General features: G+C 33.7%; 2 protein-coding genes across 5 annotated transcripts; one reads left to right on the forward strand and one right to left on the reverse strand.

Moving 5' to 3' along the window:
• The first annotated feature begins 398 nt into the window (after positions 1 to 398).
• Gyc88E (Guanylyl cyclase at 88E) lies at positions 399 to 14,553 on the forward strand. Of its 2 annotated transcripts, XM_064358646.1 has the most exons (12): positions 399 to 675; positions 5,543 to 5,721; positions 5,768 to 6,255; positions 6,305 to 6,428; positions 6,476 to 6,617; positions 6,665 to 6,791; positions 9,704 to 9,908; positions 9,954 to 10,233; positions 10,281 to 10,508; positions 10,557 to 10,787; positions 13,727 to 13,759; positions 13,879 to 14,553. In XM_064358646.1, exons 2-12 carry the CDS (start codon positions 5,554 to 5,556, stop codon positions 14,370 to 14,372), a joined length of 2,520 nt encoding a protein of 839 aa, XP_064214716.1. In that variant the 5' UTR covers positions 399 to 675; positions 5,543 to 5,553; the 3' UTR covers positions 14,373 to 14,553. The 2 variants fall into 2 exon arrangements, with proteins under 2 accessions (XP_064214716.1, XP_971396.2); XM_966303.5 differs by lacking the exon at positions 13,727 to 13,759 and having other exon boundaries at positions 400 to 675.
• LOC103312853 (ETS homologous factor) lies at positions 14,543 to 20,031 on the reverse strand. 3 transcript variants are annotated; one of them, XM_008194598.3, is made up of 6 exons: positions 19,473 to 20,031; positions 16,052 to 16,109; positions 15,791 to 16,003; positions 15,392 to 15,535; positions 14,760 to 14,955; positions 14,543 to 14,711 (listed from the first exon to the last, which is right to left on the reverse strand). In XM_008194598.3, the coding sequence occupies exons 1-6, from the start codon at positions 19,533 to 19,535 to the stop codon at positions 14,606 to 14,608; spliced, it is 780 nt and encodes a 259-aa protein (XP_008192820.2). In that variant the 5' UTR covers positions 19,536 to 20,031; the 3' UTR covers positions 14,543 to 14,605. The 3 variants fall into 3 exon arrangements, with proteins under 3 accessions (XP_008192820.2, XP_008192819.2, XP_008192821.2); XM_008194597.3 differs by having other exon boundaries at positions 15,737 to 16,003; positions 19,473 to 20,026; XM_008194599.3 differs by lacking the exon at positions 16,052 to 16,109 and having other exon boundaries at positions 15,737 to 16,003; positions 19,473 to 20,023.
• Positions 20,032 to 20,231: the final 200 nt, after the last annotated feature.

The following is a 20,231-nucleotide window of genomic DNA, read 5'->3' on the forward strand; positions in this document are numbered from 1 at the left end:
ATAAAAACATGTTTTCAGCACAATTCATTAATAATGTGTTCGTAACAAATATTTACATATTTTGTCATATGCTGGATTGAAAGCTAGTATTTACATGGTCTTCACCCTGTGAACGACAATAGCCGCATATCCCACTTTATGAAAAATTTATAAACGCCTGATAGCTTTCTTCCAGTTTTATTCGAACCCTTAGTTAGAATACCTAATGAAAAACGAACTTATTAGCTTCAGCTTGGAGTTGAGAGGCATCGATTCAACAGGTGTTACATAACACTAATCACCTAATCGCCCCAACGTCTCAATTTTTCTCTCAAAATAACCCATCTATAGTCGCGTCACGTCCATAATTCCGCCTAAAAAAGGCCCATCCTGAAGGACGTTGTTAGTATGTGTGAAAGAAGCCAGACGTCCTGGACTCGAAAGTTTCAGCGAAAATTTCAGGATTGGCTACGCTTGCGCTGCTTTTTCAGGTTGAGTTTATCAACCGCAGATGTTGTCAGGACCGTCAGTTCGTGGATAACAGCATACGCAGGATGCAAGGACTGAAATTTTTTTCAGGATACGAGTCGCGATCTCACTGGCGTTCGCTTTCTACTTTGTGTGCGACGAGTTTCAGTGACTGTGATATTAATTTTTAAGTAGCGGATTTTGAGTTTTTGCAGGAATTCAGCCAAGGTAAGTGGAGCTTTTGATTGTTTTCTTTATTGTGACGGCTCGTTAAGCCCACTTTTGGCATAATCTAAATAACAGATGCTTAGTTATCTATAATTCTTGTGTAACAATGGAGGGTGATAATTAATCATGTCAATTGTTTTGGCCGCAGTTAAAAGGATATTACTTTGTTGTTTGCTTGCTGGAAAAAAGTAAAACTTTATTATGAAAGCTTCATTAATTGTGACCCTGAACTCTTCAAACTTTCTTAACTTGGGCCATCTGACAAGTTTCAACGGAGGAATTTAATAAATATTCCTATTATTTTTTACTCAGGCAGGAAATGGCTTTAACAATATTTTCCCTCTTCAAGGACCTTCCTTGTCAACAAGCGGAGGAAAATAAGAGCAAAACTTTCGTAGATTTGAGTCCGCCGTCAGAGAATATTACCACAAATCTCCTTAATCTATTGCATCTCCATTTGAATAAAGTGCAACAACTTGTGTTGATCGGGCTAAAAGCTTGCTTTTCCGTCAAAGCTCCTTCCGGAGATATTGACCGTTTTGTGATAAGTATGTGGCAACACGTGTACACTTAATTCGTCTGTGATTGATTCCTAATTTATCCACACGTGTCGAAGAAAAAACTTTCCCATCTTGGGTAAAGGTTGTCAATTTATTTTTGTAAACGGCCTCGTTCGATAATATTGTCCCAAATAAGTTTTAGCAATAAAATGAACTGCAGGCTGTAAAACTGCGAAGGTGATAGATATTCGATTTTAAACGAAACAAAATTGGAAACGTATGGACCACTTTATGATGATAGTGTCTTGAAATATTTAAAATAGAGAAGTCATTAAAAGAAATGTGTTTTTCCCGTTTATTGTTGGTAAGAGAACTAATTAATAATTAAATCAGGTAGTGACATCGCTAATTTAAATTGTTGTTTGCGACTTAGCGCGAATATTAATATGATACCGAAACATTTATTACTCATACATAATTAACAGCTAATTCATTCATTGACAAACTTATTATTGGGAAAGTTAGTTAATCAGTTGTTGTGCTATAGCACAAGTTTTGTTTAATCTAATTCTTCAAAACTGACGAAACATTTTGTAATTTATTTTTCCTTTTAACTTCATGTATCTCACCATAAAAAACTTGCCTTATTAATAGTTTGCGTGAGCTTTTATGATATGACGTGTTCCTTCTCTTCGTAAAGTCGGATCCAAAAATATATAAGAAATCCAATAAGATGTGCAAAACACAATACACGGCTTAGCTACAGAAACATCAAAGGTCTTTAGTGAAATTCGATTCAATCAGTGCGAAATAAGGGAAATGCAATGCTGATATTGAAAATAGAACATACTGTAGCTTTTAATTTAATTTGTTTTTAACATTAGTTGGAATTATAAATATTTAAACAATTATTTACATTTCTCTCGAAAAACCGCTCTGGTGATCAAATATTTTCTGCCTTGTATATGTTTTAATTTTTGCCTAAATAAATGTTTATTTTTGTTAAAATTCAAAGCGTGTAATTGCAATTTTGTCCCACTGACAAAAAACGCCTTTGACTTTAAATTTGTTCAAGAAGCTTCAGTTTGCCAAGACTTGGACGTTCATTCATTTGTCGAAAATCTGTAAAATCCGACCCCAAATTTGCGTATAGATTTATAGAAATCCGTATCCCAAACCTGCCGTCCCATTGTTGTCTCACAAGATTCCAATTTATGTATCTGCAGGATTTGAATTGCAGGTGTTACCACAATCCTCCCAGAAATTACCATTTGGGCCAAATTCAAACCCACAAATAATTTGCATTTTTTCATGTTTCATTAAGCGCACTTTTAAAATTCAATTACAAGTTTATATAACTTTTCTTTGCGTCAATCGGTCGAATAAGGAAAGCCTTAACAGCCTTTTGTTCTAAAAAAAAATAATTAACACTGTATTACCAAGTCACGATTTGGCATTTTTCCCGCGGAATGACTTCAAGAATCTTAGAATTTTCAGGAGTTCCTTCTCCTGAAACTTTATTAAACACGATCTATTCTAATTTCTTAATGTCTCGAGTTCGCTTTGCATTGGTTACCTTCGATTTCCAGCAATTAATTTAATTAGGAAGCAACGGCAAGTTCATTCAAAGCAAAAAGTAATGTGCTCAGCATTAATTAATAAGTAATTATGTCTTCCTGATTGCGATAAACGATTTAACGACGTGTTCAACCTAATCAAGCCAGCATGCACTAAAATGATACGCGATTTTATCTCTGTCGGTTGAAAATTTTCAACGCTTTTTTCTTAATTAATTTATTTTGTTTGCAGGGAAGTTTGTTGTCATTCCCAGTTAATTAAATATTTCGTCTCGAATTGCTTTGTCAGGGATTTGGGACGCAAAATTTTAGAGGTGTTAGCCACGATCAAAAGAAATTATCTCGGAATTTTATTAAAATTAATTACCCAAATCTCCCTTACTCCAATTCAGGCTGCTTTATCTTTGTTATTTTCCCCGGTGATGGTTGTAATTTATTAAAATTAAAAATATGGGTCAGGGAAAGTTTTTATTCGAATCTCACGTTGCAAAATTAAAATAATAAAGATTTGTGAATATTGATTTAATAAATCTTGTAACTTTATAAGATTTGGGTGGGTGGAAAACCGTTGACCTTATTTCGTCGACTCGCAAATAGGGAGGAAATCTTGGTGCTCTCTTTTACAACCCTACACTTAATTCACTATGAATAAGTAAATTTTAATCATAGACTGTAATTTCCCAAATTATGGAGTGGAACAAATAAGACATAATTTCGATCCCGTTTTTCAAAAGTTGCCACAAAACATCTTCCAGAAACCACTTTGTCGTCCACAATCACACTACAAACATATGGGGTGGAAACAAATCGCAAGTTTGGACAAGAAAATCGATAAAACTGAGATATTCTCTTACAAACTTGTTGTGCTGAATTATCATCAATAACTGATGAGCCTCGTAATTAGTCAAACTAACTTGCCTATGTAGCCTTTCATCTATTTAATTTTGAGCATACAGAGAGCTTTCAGGAACAAAATATACTCACTCGTATATAAACTGCGGTAAATTTCCTTTGTGTGTATGAAAAGGGAGGGAAAGCCACCACTGCATCTAGCAGTATTAAGTTTAGAGAAAAAATTATACTAAGAATTCAACTAAATTGCTTATACAACTTACAGCAAAGACCTTATGTAATAATTAAATTGTGGAAAAATCGGCCGGGTTATATAACTTTGAAAGCTCTGTCAAAGCTATTAACACAACGTAATAATGAAGTGCGTTTTACGGCTCAAAATATTAAAATAAAAAATAATGTCTTTCTGTCCATTTCGATTTGGGAATGGCTGTTTCAAAGCTTTGGCAAAATATTATTTCAACGTGTTTATTTTCGTCTTTTTTTCGTTCCATAACCGTAAGAATTACAATTAAGATTGCGAAAATGCGTCATTTCAGGCACGTATGTGCTATCGTCTAATAAAGGAGGTGCTAATTATAGAAATGCCAAATTCGGTGCTATTTTATTACTAACGGACTGTTACACAATCTGTACTTATAATTACGTGAAATTATCACAAATTATCAAATTTCTTGGGTAAGTAGGCTTTTATTCAAATCCTGTTCGAGACTTACAAAGAATCGATAAAAGCATCATTTGTCTCAGTTTTATCTTTTTTCGCTCACAATTTTCTTTGCCTCCTAGACGTAGTAAATCTTCATTTTGGTAGGGAATTAACACCTTGTAGTTCAATTCAATTTTACGACACTTTTTATAAAAAGGGAAACAACAAAACAAACTTGTCGTAAATGTGGGATAATAAAGAAATTAATTGGTTTTTAACTGAAGTCTGAACATAACACGATAGGGGAAATATCTAACTGAGTTTTGATGGTCTATAAACTAAGTCATAAATTAATTATGGAAGTGTTCGAGTAGGCGCAAAAATAATATTCGTCCCTAGACTCTTGGAAGCAACAAAATTTCACTTTTGTGCGAGAGTAAATGGAAACTGGATTGGATCGATTCGTATTTTTAGCAGAAAACGCAGTGTGAGATTAGTTAATTAGTTCAATATTCACTTAATTTCTTCTTTGTGTCTGCTTCGAGGCAATAATTTGGCAGTGGCGGCCCGAAGGCTTCAACTTTTGCAATTTTTCTTTAAAAGTTTGTTGTTTATTTTTAATTTTCAAGCAATGCTTGAAGCTTGTTCGTCTTTTGACGGAATTAAGGTCATTTTATTCCGGGAATGACACCGTGAAAATTTGATTCGAGTCGTCTTTTAATCAAATCATAAAAAAATGATTGATGAAGTGCAGCAGAATAGAGCAAAGTTTTTAAAAAATAGAAATAAAGTGTCTCGCCTTCAAAATAACAATTTAACACCTTTTAACCCTCACCTCTTCTTTCCCGAAACTTATAAATCATGAATTCTAAGCTCCTTTTAGGCTCACACTCCGTCGATCGTAATTTATATCACCATTCAGCCGCTTAATCTGACATTTCAGCCAAACTATCGCAATTTATACAAAATAATTAGACCGCTGGCACAGATAAGGCCAACTTTTTGCGATAACGTTTGATTTATAAGCCTTGTATTTGACGAATTTACGAATAAATTAATTTTGTTTGAAATTGACCCGGCGCATCCACCAAATTTGCACTAGCCGCGCCCGCCGTTTTATTCAGAAGATTAAAAAATTAACACGGATGCGAAACGTGAATAATTCTTTTCGGAATAAATGGCAGGGAACGCGTTTCACAATACCGCAAATAAACGGACACGATTCTCGCATCAGTTCGCTCTTTTGGAAAAAAATTTAAATTATTTAGCTTTTTAATTTCGGTTTTTTCCAGATCAATGCAACATGTACGGCCTAATCCTGGAAAATATGTCCGAGTACATAAAGCAAACCTACGGCGAGGAAAAATGGGAAGAGATAAGGCGAGCAGCGGCCGTCGATCAACCCAGTTTCAGTACCCACCAGGTTTATCCTGAAGCTCTGATCCCTCGTCTGTCGAAAAAAGCCGTTCAGGTAAGGCAGTTTTACCACTTCCTACAACTCGTAACCGTTTTCTTAGATATTAAAAGTGAGCGAGAAGGATTTTTTCGAGCAAATGGGTGTGTTTTTCGTCAGTTTCGTCAGTCAGTACGGATACGATCGAGTGCTTTCGGTCCTCGGCCGCCACATGAGGGACTTCCTCAACGGGTTGGATAATCTCCACGAGTATTTAAAATTTTCGTATCCTCGGATGCGGGCGCCGAGCTTCATTTGCGAGAACGAGACGAAGCAAGGACTGACGTTACATTACCGGAGCAAAAGACGGGGGTTTGTTTATTACACGATGGGGCAAATCAAGGAAGTAGCTAGACATTTCTACAATAAAGAAATGAAAATCGAGCTGGTGCGGGAAGAGCTGCTTTTCGACATGGTCCATGTCACTTTCCAGTTAACGTTCGATAACCGGGCTTTCACTCTCGCATCGCTGGCGATGACAAGAGAAGAAAAACACTTACCGATTAGTGCGTCCGTTTTATTCGAGATTTTCCCGTTTTGTATAGTTTTCGGGTATGGCAGCGCTAAATTGACTTTTCATCATCCTAAAGATTTTTTTTAGTTCGGATATGATTGTCCGCAGCATAGGCAACTCGCTCATGGTGATTTTGCCCGACTTAATTGGGAAAAAAATAACGAATTGGTTCGATTTAGTTCGGCCTTTGACAGCGTTCAAGTTTCAAACGGTAGGTAACAGGGATCAATCAATGTTGAATTATTACTAATTTTGCAGATTTTAAATCGTACAAATAATATTTTTGAACTAGTGACGGTCGAACCGATCCTTCATGAGAAACCGCCCGAGAGAGGGAGGCAAGAAATGATACTTAGCGACGAGCTGGATTTGGAGGAAGACAGGAGTTTGAGACTTAAAGGTGAGCAGACTGCGGGTTTGATCTAATTTGATACAATGACTGTGCAGGGCAAATGATTTACATGGACAATTGGAAGATGATGATGTATCTAGGAACCCCAGTGATGCCTGATCTGAATTCGCTAATCAATTCCGGGCTTTATATTAATGATCTCTCCATGCACGATTTTAGCAGGTAATTCGAACAGACATATGCTCCGCCACGTGTTTGACACTATTCACGAAAAAATTAAATCGATTCTAATTTATTGCAGACGATTTAAAGTTTACAAAAGACGCTCCGAGTTTACACAATCTCCTCGATTTTTTAGTCCGGAATAAATGAAATTCGCTTTTTATTTACCCTCACTTCCGACAAAGTTTTTTTACGAAAGAATTATAAGAGAAAATTCTAACCAACTTTTAATCGTTTTACAAGAGCAAAAACTGACTGCGTTTAATTGGGAAAAGCGGGGATACATAATTATGATACTATACATCTGTGATTTATTTTTTAAACTAATGGTTTAGTTAATGCGGAATTTTCTTTGTATAATATTCTCCAACCTTTTTATTTGTGCTAATGACTGATTAGAAGTGACTGATTAATTTCGATACATTTAGTAAGGAAGTTGGTTCGGGATTTTCTTATCAGATTTGCAAAATGACTAAAATTAAAACAATGAGTAATAGCGATTTATTAGCAAATATTTTGTACACGTTTTATTTTGTTTGTATCGTATGTAATGTTTACATATGATAATTTTTCTACACTATTTGTTTGTAGTTATGTCAACGGGTGACTAATATATTATTGTAGCAAAGTTACATGTTAAATCATAGCAATTAATATTGAATTAAACGTTAGTGGTAATACAGAAAAATATGAAAGTGAATAAATGTAAAAATAATAACGCGTCATCTTTTATATGCTTACACTGATAAATCACTTATCTTTGTCAAGATCTTGGCAAATTTTCATTCAAATTTCATGCAGAGGAAGTTTTTGAAGTACTATATGTTTGTTACTTGTGCCGTGGTTCCAGAAAGAGTTAAAAAATATTTTCTTGCCGTTTTTATTATCCGATAGATTTACTTGTCAAAATAAATAAATACTAAACGCCACAAACTGAAAATATTTTTGTTATATTTAATTCAAGTAGGTGAACAAAAGTTATAGTTTTTAAATGAAACATCCTATATCGGGTGTATCAAAAGTTGCGGATAGGCTTTTAAGAGCAGAACACTATTTTCGATAAAAAAATTCACAAAACCTTTTATTTGGCTGAACTTAAAAACTAAAAATTGCAACGCCGTACAAATACACCTATTTTTTTATGTTTAGAAAAATATTAACCAAATGTATTAATACAACTATTTTTGAAAAATTTGATAACAAACCAAGTAAACAGTAAAATAAATCATTAAAGACAACGTTAGCGGTTCTGATTTTCCTATAATTCTACATTAATGTATGCATTTTTTGCAACTTTTACGAGCTACTGCTTTTTATTATGTCATTATCCACTCTCAAGAGCGTATCCGCGACTTTTGACACACCCGATTTATCTTTGCATAACTATATTGTGTATGGAAAAATAAGAGAATAAGGAAAAGTTTAATATTTTTTTTATAAATCAAAAATACCAAATCTCGGAAAATGAATGTAAAGTCGCCTATTTTCCGTATTTTTCGACAGATAAACTTAGAATACCTGGTAGTTTTAGTAAATAGTCGACTTTTTGTTTATACACGCAGATTGTGTATACAAGGTGTGCCAAAACGTAAAAAGTGGAAGATCTTTTTTTCAAATGAAATACCAATTATTTGTTTTTGCGCATCAATAGCAATTTTAATAAGCTTTCTAATGGTATGTGCTTTATATAACAAATTTAAAACATTTTTTGATATTTTTCACAAAATGTATTTTCTTACAAGAAAATTTGTTAGCCTAGAATCTGATGTCAAATGGTAATTTATTTTTTATTTGTACTAATAATGTGACTAATTGCATTAGTAATCTAATTATTACTTGATCAATAAATTTACAATACAAAGCACATATCATTAGAGAGATTATAAAAAATGCTATCGATACGTGTGAACAAATACATAAAGTTCTAATTTTAAAAAAATGAGTTATTGGCATTCCCTGAACATTATCTGCATGCTTTAATCAAAAGTCGACTATTTGCTAAAACTACGAAGTATTCTTAAGTTTTCTATTGTAAATTTGTCGGAAAATATTCACTGGCAACTTCGTAGTGATTTATCAAAAGTTAGTATATTTATACGGAAAAGTTGAATAAGTCTGAAACGGAAGGAAGTAGACCTATAATAATTTATATAAAGTTGCATTACGTTTTATGTAGAATCTAATTATACAAAAATATTTAAGGTGTTCCATTTGAGAAAATAGAACTTTAGTTCACCACCCTGTACCTATACAGCCTGAGTATAATAAAAATATTTTTAATTTGTGAAGTGCAAGTAAATTTAATATTTCAAATGGCAAAAAAATTATAGACCTCGGGGTCGCCTTGTATAAGTCGTTGTAAAATAAATAAATTAAACACCAGACGTGTTTTTTTAGTTATTCATTTTCTCTTTATTTAATGATTAACAAAACTTATTATCTTTCTGCAAAAATTTGATTTTGAGGTACCCAGACCTAATGCCGATATCTACGAATAAAATGTGTAATCACTTTAATTTTATAGCTGCTGTACTTTTTCCTCCCATTGGTCAAATGTCTATGGGAAATTTGGTTATTTATTTATTTATTTATTTACATTTGCATCGCATTACTGATTAGATACCACAATTGCTACATTATCTGTTTTTTAGTTACAAGTAGAGTACATTTTCATATGAGATACATTTATAGCAGCTTCCGTGTTTCCAGTTGGAGTCTTTGAAATAATAGAAACGGGGAATAATCGCGCATATTTAGAGCCATTTTTTGTGTAAAACACGATTAGCGATTCCGTCGCTCGTTTTATCGATTTTGGTAAACTTTTCTTTATTATAATCCTGAGCTTCCACTTGATCGCGCTCCTTGAAGTGTCAAGAATTATCAGTATTTTCCACTTTAATTTATTCAATTAGGGACTTGATGTTGGCTGGAACCCAACAGTCAGTCGAACTGAAATTAGCTCTAGACCAGGAACAACAGAAAAGTAAAAAATTGGAGGAATCGATGCGGAAACTGGACGAGGAAATGAGACGAACTGACGAGTTGCTTTACCAAATGATTCCAAAACAAGTAGCCGATAGATTACGGAAAGGCGAAAATCCGATCGATACATGCGAGGTATTAAAAAATTGCAAGTGGCAGGAACAAAACGACTTTTTATAGATGTTCGACAGCGTTTCAATCCTCTTCTCCGATGTCGTCACATTCACGGAAATTTGCAGCAGGATTACGCCGATGGAAGTTGTCTCAATGCTGAATGGCATGTATTCAATATTCGATACTCTGACTGAGAGAAACCGGGTGTACAAAGTGGAGACAATCGGTGATGCTTACATGGTGGTTTCTGGGGCCCCGGAAAAGGAGGGCAACCACGCGGAACGCGTCTGCGACATGGCCTTGGACATGGTGGACGCCATCACCGACCTGAAAGACCCTTCCACGGGTGGGTGTCCTGTTTTAATTTGATTCGTTTATTTGGTATTCCTCCAGGTCAGCATTTACGGATCCGGGTTGGGGTCCATTCGGGCGCGGTTGTTGCAGGGATAGTAGGGTTGAAAATGCCCCGATATTGCCTGTTTGGCGATAGTGTAAATACCGCCTCTCGGATGGAATCGACAAGTGAGGCAATGATGATCCACATTTCCGAATATACGCGGCAACTGCTACCCCCTGCGTACACCGTACTGGAACGAGGGGAGATCCAAGTGAAGGGAAAAGGTACAAAGTGGTGAATTTTTGCTTTTTACTCCTGGGATGATTCAACAGGTCATATGAAAACGTATTGGTTGAAGGGAAAAGAGTCAAGGACGCCGATAGATCGGCGGGAGAAAGCACCACTGCACCAAGAGATCGATCCTTTGGATAATAGAGAGTTTAAACACCCTAACGTTCACGCGGAGGATAGAAGGAGTGTCGTTTATTCTCCGATCACATTTCAGGATGTGGCACGGAGGAGTATTGCGAGTTCGCCGGTTAAATATTCGCAAAGTACGAGAGGTAAGATTGTTCATATAAAATGCGTCAATAAAAAATTTAAATCCAAAGCCAGACATTCCTAGACGATTTAATAATTCATATAACCACGCCTTTTGCTAAATATTTTCAAATTCAGTTAAATAAATAAGCTGCTTGTTCGCGAAGATAATGGAATAAATCAGTTTCTTTTTACAAGAGTAAAATAAACATAAAAGTGCCGATAACCCCCTACCAATTCTAATCTATGTTTACTCGCGATTGTAAAATCGAAAATTCAAACAGTGTATTAAATTAAATTTTTAACTAGCTATTACTGGATTACTTAAATCATCCATTAGAGAGCAGTTTAAACAAAGGTTGAAGCAATTTTTCATAGCAATATAATGCTCGCAATGATTAGAGTATAATCCTGTTCTAATCTAGAAAGAATAAAGTATTTTGGCAAACTGATAAGAAATAGACTCAAAATTTTGTGCTAATTAAATTGATGATAAACAACGTTTTTCGTAGGAAAAGACCATACAAGTATCAATAAGCAAATATAATGATTGTGAAATAAATAAAATGTTACCTTCTTCAAAGCAGCTTCCTAAATAACTCATTCCTCCGTATTTTTATTTTTACTTTATTTAAACGTAGACAGAGGATGGCAGTCTTCCAAGCATTAATTTGAAAATTATTTTTTATACAATATGTCTCGCGAATTAGTACACATATTTGATGCAATATTTATTCATTTGTTTATTCATTGTAAACAACACATTTCTCTATGCTTTTTTCGACCTCTGAAGTTACGGATCACCCATATTTATTTTAATCATTGAATAAAAATTAGAAATAATCTGACCCGTATTTTTTTTCAAAAACGTTTTGTTATGGAATTCTTAGCCTTTAAAAGTTATTAAAAAAACACATTACATTACAACACATTACAAACGATCAAAAAATGGTTATTTATTTAACGAGTTTTAGTGTAAATCGGACGTTTTATTTCACCAAACCACGAGTGAAAACGAGTGGCTTATCATCCACGAGGTGGAATAAAAGAACTGATTTAAACGAAAACGAGTTGAATCCAATATTTTATTTTTCGATTTAGAACAAAACTGTTAAAAATAATCTGACGTTTCCTATTGAGAAATGCCAAACAGTTGTCTTACACAGGAAAAAACCTGAAATTTTTACTTTTATACATACCTCAAAATCGACAACAATTTTCAATCGGAAACCATTGTGCCTCCAAACTGGCAAATAAATTTTGAAAACGGTAATTTTAAAAAATCTCATTCTCAAAGAAATTTTTCTAAAGGTTGTTTTTTTCTTGCTGTTGCTAGTATTGGGTTCAATTTTTGCATGCATATTTTGAATGATGTTGTGCATGAATAGTGTATTTTTTTCCGATCTGTGTAGTATCTTCCATGTCTCAGATCAGCAGACCAAAAAAACGGATTAAATATCAAATAAAATATGTGTACTTTTGTGGGAAATTGATTTTTGATCATTTTGCTTTTTGTTTGGTACTGCTCCGTGGTCTATTTTTTGAGATATGTACAAAAGTATAAACACATCATTTTGACAGTTCTTGGGGGTCGCCTTAACCCTAGGCCTTAACCAATTTTGATAACATTTAGTATACAGTCGTTGGGCTACAGGGGCTTTCTTGACATAAATTGTATCATAACTTTGTAGCATAATTTAATTTGGCTTTTTTGTTACTAGAGTTTGAAAGCTCATTCCATTTAGAAAGTTTTTCGTTCCTTTTAATTTTTTTTTTGTAAAATGCACCGTTTTCAATTTGTTACAATTTGTTTCATTATGCCTGTCCATTTAAAAAACGAGTAACCATTTCATAACTAAGCTTCATTTCATTTTGAAAAAGTATAGAAGAATACCAAGATTTTAGAATACAATACAGTAATATTTGCGTTTTTGACTAAATTTTAAATTTAGTGGGCTTTAAAATTGTAGTAATACAATACTAAAGCCAAACTAAGTTGTGCTACAAAGTTATTAAACAATGAATTGAGAGGCCCTCGCGGCCCCCTTTAACAATGTTTGACATCCTTACAATTTGCAGCATTAAAATTATATTATCTATAACAACTTAATCTATGGTTAAAATATATATGCTTAAAATCTAGCGAGTGGCTTTGGTTTATTTACAAAACAAAAAATATTGAGGGAACACGATAAGATGAAATAATGAAATACGGTTAAAAATATTGATTGCTAAAATTGCCCAATTCGATTACTTTTAAGTACACTATGTAACAAAAACAGATAAAAATCACATCAAACAATAGTGCAAAAATTGAATCATTGCAAAATTTATTTTTTCTATTATGCTGTTTCAAAACTTTACCAATAGTTGCCAATTTTCAAAATATTTTTTCTATTTTAATAGGTGATCCATTACAACACAAATTTCTCTTCAAAATTTTAACTTGGTAGGTGTATTTGCCGGACTTAATTTCAAAACACATAATTTTAGTCAATGTATATTTGAGCACCACATAAAACTAGATTCGTCTTTTGAAAAACACATCTTTCGATTCCCCATCCAGTAAACAAAAATTAAACTTCTTTATTTTATTTTCTGTTTAATTGTTGTACTAGGTTCTGTTTGATTAGGACCTTGAAATCTTATCAGTTTGCAGTTCTTCCAAGTTAAAAATATATTTTGCTATCACTTTGACTATAAAAATCTTTATCAATCTCAAGTGCATTTTTGAATGCAAGTCCACAAACAAAGTTTTCGCTGGAAAATTTTATCAGATACAATACAACTCATTGATTGTGTGTTTTTACCACAATATTGACATGAAAAGCCCCCCTATAGGTCCGATAAAAATTTACCAGAGAATCTTACAGGCCGACCAACTGAACAATGAAAAAACGTCTTTTGTAGTCTCGTTTGATCAATAAAAATTCTGCGTAAAAATTTTGGTGCTTTTCCGCAGGTCTCCCGCACCGTTTTATGGAGAAAGTGACCAGTGAGTCGTGTGTCAAAGCTGGTACTAATAATCTAACCCGTTTGTTGATTTTCCTAAACCTTAACCCTCGTATTGTCCCGTTTTTGCGCTTGTTGTTCCAATAATTTGCTTTGGTGCAGAGCTGCGTTCGAATTCTGCTGGGGCTGTGTACGGGATGCGCGACCCGGCTGATATTTTCGGGGCCATGGTCCTCGACAATTCTCCAATTAAGGAAGACACGGACAGGCCCTTAAAGACTTTCACCCAGGAAGTAAGTTTAGTGGCTCAGGGATCACCCTTGACCTCTCCACCCTCAATTTTCCTATCAAACCATACAGAGAAGTCCCCGAAGGCTCAATTTGATAAAAAAGATAAAGACAATAACCCGTACGAATTCGGGCGATCGATGTACAACTACGCGAAGAAATTCGAGGGGAGGAAGAATGAAAAGGGGGCGCATTCGGAGATGCCCGTCTCGAAGAGCGACGGCGACCTCCAAGGCAAGAAAACTCTAGTTAATTTATCGAACAGTCATTTGAACAAATCCAACCACCATCACCAGCACCAGTGTTGCTCCGGGTTCGGGGCCGGGAATAGACACAGGTTCCAAAGCAACGCTTGTGTTATCAACTAACGACAATATCTCGATGTAAATGACCAGATCTCTTCATGTTTCAGTAGACTAGGCTTCAAAATTCGATGTGATAGGACACAAAATACTCCTCTTAATACTGTATTTTTTAAAAAAATATTTGTACCTCTCATAATTCGTAGGTTTATGTACATATCGTCAATAAATCACAATTAACAATCAACTTTTTATTCATAAAACTTAAAAAACCTATCGTAAAACTTAACTAAATTCACTTAATTAATCGGACGGATGGTTTGCCACCCTTTCGCCTGAGGACCGAATTTGTAAACCAGACGCTTGCCCGGCACTGGCAACAACACCTGGCTCTTGTAATAATACCTGAAAAATAAAATAAATCTAAAAAAACTTTAACGAAAAAAGAATTACCGCATAGCTCGGCTAAATTTTTCGTAGGTCATGTTATTATTTTTCTTCCTGTTGCCCCACAACCGGGCCACTTTGTCGCTCTGGACGAATTTAAACGTGCCCTCCTCGAAATTCTCCCACTTTATCAGTTGAGGGCAAGTGTTGCTATCACGCAGGAGGTGCAATAAAAATTCCCAAAGTTTCTCCGAGCGTTTGCCTGAAAAATAGGCTCGGTGTGGGTGGTTGAAGCGACAGACAATTCGCAAATATAAATCAAAACTTTATCTAAACCTTGAACTTGTTCCCTTATTTGATTTGTTGCAACAGACATGAGAGAGACTCAGTAAGAAAGCGTCCAATTTTTCTTATCGCAAATTTTTTCTAATAGTGAGATAATTTCGATAAACAACTTAAAAGCTTATTCATGAAATGAGCAAAACAAGTTTAGGTTTTATTATTCAGTCTTATTTCAAATATCCGGTTCGTAAACCCTAAATATATATTTATTCAAATTGCAAGTCTCGTGTTTGCAATTAAGTGAGAAAGCGATGACATAAATGTTTAACTTTTGATATTATTGCGATTGTGAGAGACCACAATAGCCACAATTTGATCAAAACTGCAAAGGTCATGAAAGTGGAAAATTAACTTACCAATTCTATCGGATGTGGGTTTGCATCGGGGTCTTCCTGGTTTTTTATTACTTGGCGATGAATAAATTTGGTTACTTGCAGTGAAAACGGGCACGTTTTCATTATTCGTTTCGGAGAAACAATTATTATTATTCTCGTGATTATCTAAAAAAATATCGTCCCAATTCCTGTTTTTGCCAACTATTATTACAAAATCATGTTATCATCATGCGAAAATAAATGCGGAAGCAATATGACCTGCCGCAATATTTTCCAATTGTTATCAGTTAATTGAATGGATTCGGCTTAGATTGATCAGATAAAAATGATAGATTTTGCAACGTATCAAACTTCAATTAGACTTACATTCCGGGGGGTGGCATCTAATGTAAGTTTCTTTAGCAGTGTAAATCAACTGACCTAAACTATTTGATTTGGACAAAATTTTACAGTTGTCTTCAGACAAATTTCTGAAGATGTAACCGGAAATGCATTGGAATCGTTCAAGATTATCGTTTGAAAATCCAGCAGATTCCGTGGAAACTTCGTTTAATATGAAGTCCAAAACTTCGTCAGTTTGCCACTCATCCATGGGTTTTCGATTCGGTAATTGGAAATGCCTTAACAGATCATCTGAAAGAAATAGTCAAGCAAAATCAAAACCGGGGACTAAGCACATACCGGCCTCGATGTTCTCCATGTAATTGTTAAAATAACTGTCGGAGCTGTCCCGAAATAACTGCGGAAAAAGTTAAACATAAATTTCTCGCCTAATGTCAGTCCTGACATTTATTATCAATTTGACTGTTGCGAAAGAATAGAAAAAAGCCCTCTGCGATTATTATGTACTTAATATCTTCCCCTTTCAAGAAGGAAGCTTTTACTCGAATTATTATTGTTATTATTGATAATATAATGATAACCATCCTCGACCACAGGATGGTGAACCGGAAGAATGTCCATTTTTTTTGATAGAATCTTACACTGAGATATTCAACTTCTGATTGCTGCTTTTTTAAATAAACTTTCCCACCACAAGATAATAATTAACGCATATTTCCTCCCGAATAAAGACGAAATCGCTGGTGATTTTCAAAAATTGAACACATTTTTTATTTTTGAAAAAAATACCTATGTTCGTTTCAGGCAAATATTTATTTTTCTACAAAAGTCGCAGACACGCTCTTGAGCTAGTGGCATTAGTGATCACTAAAAAAATAAATTATTGTTTCTTATTTAAGATGCAGCAGCTTGTAAAAGTTTCAAAAAATGCATAACCTACTTTAGTGTGGAAATGTAGAAAAAGTAGACAAGTTAACTTAGTTTTTGCTGAGATATTTTAATGCTTATTTGATTTACTATCTAATTTTCCAAACAGAATAGTAGGAAAACATTTTCTTTGATTTTTAAAATCTGTTAAAAACACCAGTTCAAAATTGCTGCAACATTTGGTTAAAATTTTTCTAAACGTGTAAAAATAGGTCGGCGCTGCAATTTTTTGTTTTTGGTTTCTGTCTTTATTTACAAAACGACAGGTTTTGTGATTTTTTTTAATCGAAAACAGAATTTTGTATAGCTCTATCAAGCTGCTCTTAAGTGCCTCTCTAAATTACAGCTTTTTAGAAAAACACATGAGAACTAAAATGGGCATATTGTGAAAGTAGCCGTGCGAATGCACAAATTTGAAACTCAGTTTTTAGGAAAAATGATAAATAAAATCTTTTTTTTACAATTGAATGTTGTTCTTAGGTTAAATAATTATCTCATACACCAGATCTTACCTCGTTTTAAATATCTGTAATCAAGTTTCAACGAGTTAAACAGCATAATAATTTTAATGTTTTTATGGAAAACTTTACGTTTAATGGCCTGAAAAAAAAAGTATGATAACTAAATAATATACAAGACCCCTGATAAAATGTATAAAAAAGTTACGTACCATTTTTTTAATAAAATGATAAAAAAATCAGGTTTCTTACATTTAATTGTTGCTAAGGCTTTCAGAAACTTATGGTATTTCATTCTTGCGATTAAATTTTGTGTAGAAGAATAAATCAGTTGAGATTTCAACCCGTTTAAACTCGGTTACAAATATTTAAAATGAAATACAAACTACCTGTGAGTGAATGATTCAACTTAGAAACAATTCCCAATTGTAACCATTTTGTTTATTACATTTCACTAAAATATAATTTCAACTTTTGCGTTCACGTGCTTGTTGGTACAGCTCCGCTTCCGACGTCCTCAGTACTAGGTGGGCAACCTTATCGCGCACCTAAGAAAATCGCAGTTTCTAATTAAATAAAAAAATATTGCATTTTACACGCCTGACTGTACCTCCGAAAGGTATCTCCCTAATTTTTTGGTAATTTTTCATTTGCAGATAAAAATAATTAAAAAAAGTAATTTTCGAGTCAAATTCAAAATTTTATACTAAACCACGCGTATTTACTTCAGATAATTGTTTACGAAATTAGCGAAGAAAAATACCATTCAATTTTTGAATTAAACGCACTTTTACATTTTAACTTTAAAAATTATTTTTATTTATGAGTTGCTACTTGTGGCGTCGTAAATTTAAGTCACAATGTGAACTGTAATTGTAAAAGATTTCGTTGGGATATTTCAATGCTGGCATCAGTTTTATTGCAAGACTGTAAATAAGGGGCTTCAAAAAGGTCAGCTACTGGTAACTGATCCCTTTGTTGGCAAATTATACCATCTTTTTACCAACCAAGTAAAAATTTATAATTTTGATATCAGAGTTCGATAGGCTAGCAGGTAAGGATTCATTTGGTCTAAAAACTTTGTAGTTAAATTAACAGTTAGTGCCCAAAAACTCACAAAACTGCTACGACTTTATTTATTAACAAAAAAATTAAATAAAAATCGAGAATGGTCCTTAGCAATGTTCAGGCTGGTGTGTAAAATTTCATAATTTTTATTTCATTAGAAGTCACGCTTTTCTTGGGTGCGCGATAAGGTTGCCGCACCCGGCAATAAAGCAATAAAGTGAATAAACTTCAATAAAGTTAGGAAAAATTAAGTTTATTTCTTAATTTCATTTCAAATTCAAATTAAGTAGCAAAATACCACATTACGTAACTAATTATTCAAACATACGATGGCTGCTACCTAAATATCAACTTGGATTTTCCCATTTTAATATCATTAAGCGGTATTTCCGAATTTAATAAATATTTTTAAGGCATATGTTCCAAAAATTTGTTGATTTAGTTTTGTTGTGATTAAAAATGAAAATACTTTTACTTCCTTGTTTTCCATTACTTTATACTTATTCCCTTCCAAGCGAAATAGTGAAGATTGACTGAAGTAGTAATTCATGGCAACAATCCAGTTAGGGACAGAAAATGATTAGTCTGCAGTAAAATGCAAATTAGGGTTTTTTCGGGTTTGCTTCGGCTTAGGCCCCATTTCTGTTCTGGGAACATGTGTTTTGAAAGTGTGACGAAGTGAGCAATAAATATTTTTACCCGAAGAAACCCTAATTTGCAATTTAGTGAAGACTAATCATTTTCTGTCTCCAACTTTATTGTTATCATGAAATATTACTTTAGTCAATTTTCACAATTACCTTTGGAAGGGTATACATATTAGCTGTTTCGAAACTATAAAAACGCCAACGTCGCATTTTCTCTCAAAATTAGCTGTTATAAATTATTCATGCACTTCAAAAAAATAATAGCTAATGTAATTTATAGTTTCAATGAGAGATCTAATAATTAATAACTAGTTTACAATTTTTCAAACTTATTTAAAAAAATAATTCGGTAAATTGCGATATTGGCGTTATTATAGTTTTGAAACAGCTAACAAGTTAGTTATCGCCTATTAAACAAAAAATATGATGCACCGGGTTGTAAAATACAATCCGTAACAGTTACGAGTGCAAAAATAATAAACACGAATTTCGACGTCAGAACTCATTTGTGAACGGTTACTGGTCATATGTCGTATTACACTAGTTATCGCAAATGTAATGTTGACTAAGTACACTAAAGTACAAAACTATCAAAATCGGGGATTCCCAGCAAGGGCAAACAAACACAACAACTTATATAAATAACTTATTTAGACTTACCCTAATATCCTCATCTAACATATCGCCAATCATTGTAGACAAATCGGGAGGTTGGTAATTCATGTTCACTTAATGAATGCAAAAAACATTATGATCAACTGTGCTTTTGGCTTTTCTAAATAATAAGGAGTGATACACTAACTTATCGCGTTTTATCTGAGTGACGTACACATGTGCTGTAATTTTTTAAATTTTCATAAATGTATAACGATCACTGATTATCACTAAAAATCGATAAACGGCTCATTCAACTGTGTTTTTTGGAAAAGGAAACGGAAGACTTTAATCTTGTTTATTAAGATGATGGAAAAGGACACATTGAATCTATGGAAAATTAGGGACTTTCGTAATGGTTACACAGGATTTTAGGAACTTGCTAGCACTGAGACACTTTTTCGTCACCTTAATCTCTAGGTCACTACCTAAACTAGATGCGTATTTTGCTCTGGGAAATCCCCTTATCATATTATTGCTCACATCAGGCACGTTCGTTATATTTTTGAATTTTTGACAGAACAAAAGTAGTGGTCACCATTTCTTAATTTTTGAATAAAACACATGAGACAAAAACGAAGTAGTATTACAGGTATTAATCATGGTAATGAAAAACATCTCTTTATAGGCAACCAATAATACAATGTAGGATTTTTTAAATTATGAAATAGAATTTAATAACAAAATTATTTTAAATTTAAAATACTGTGCAACCAAAAATATAACTGTGTACACCTTGTGGTCTATTCTGGTCATTTTGTTGAC

This window comes from Tribolium castaneum, chromosome 9 (assembly GCF_031307605.1).
Source record: "Tribolium castaneum strain GA2 chromosome 9, icTriCast1.1, whole genome shotgun sequence".
NCBI lineage: Eukaryota > Metazoa > Arthropoda > Insecta > Coleoptera > Tenebrionidae > Tribolium > Tribolium castaneum.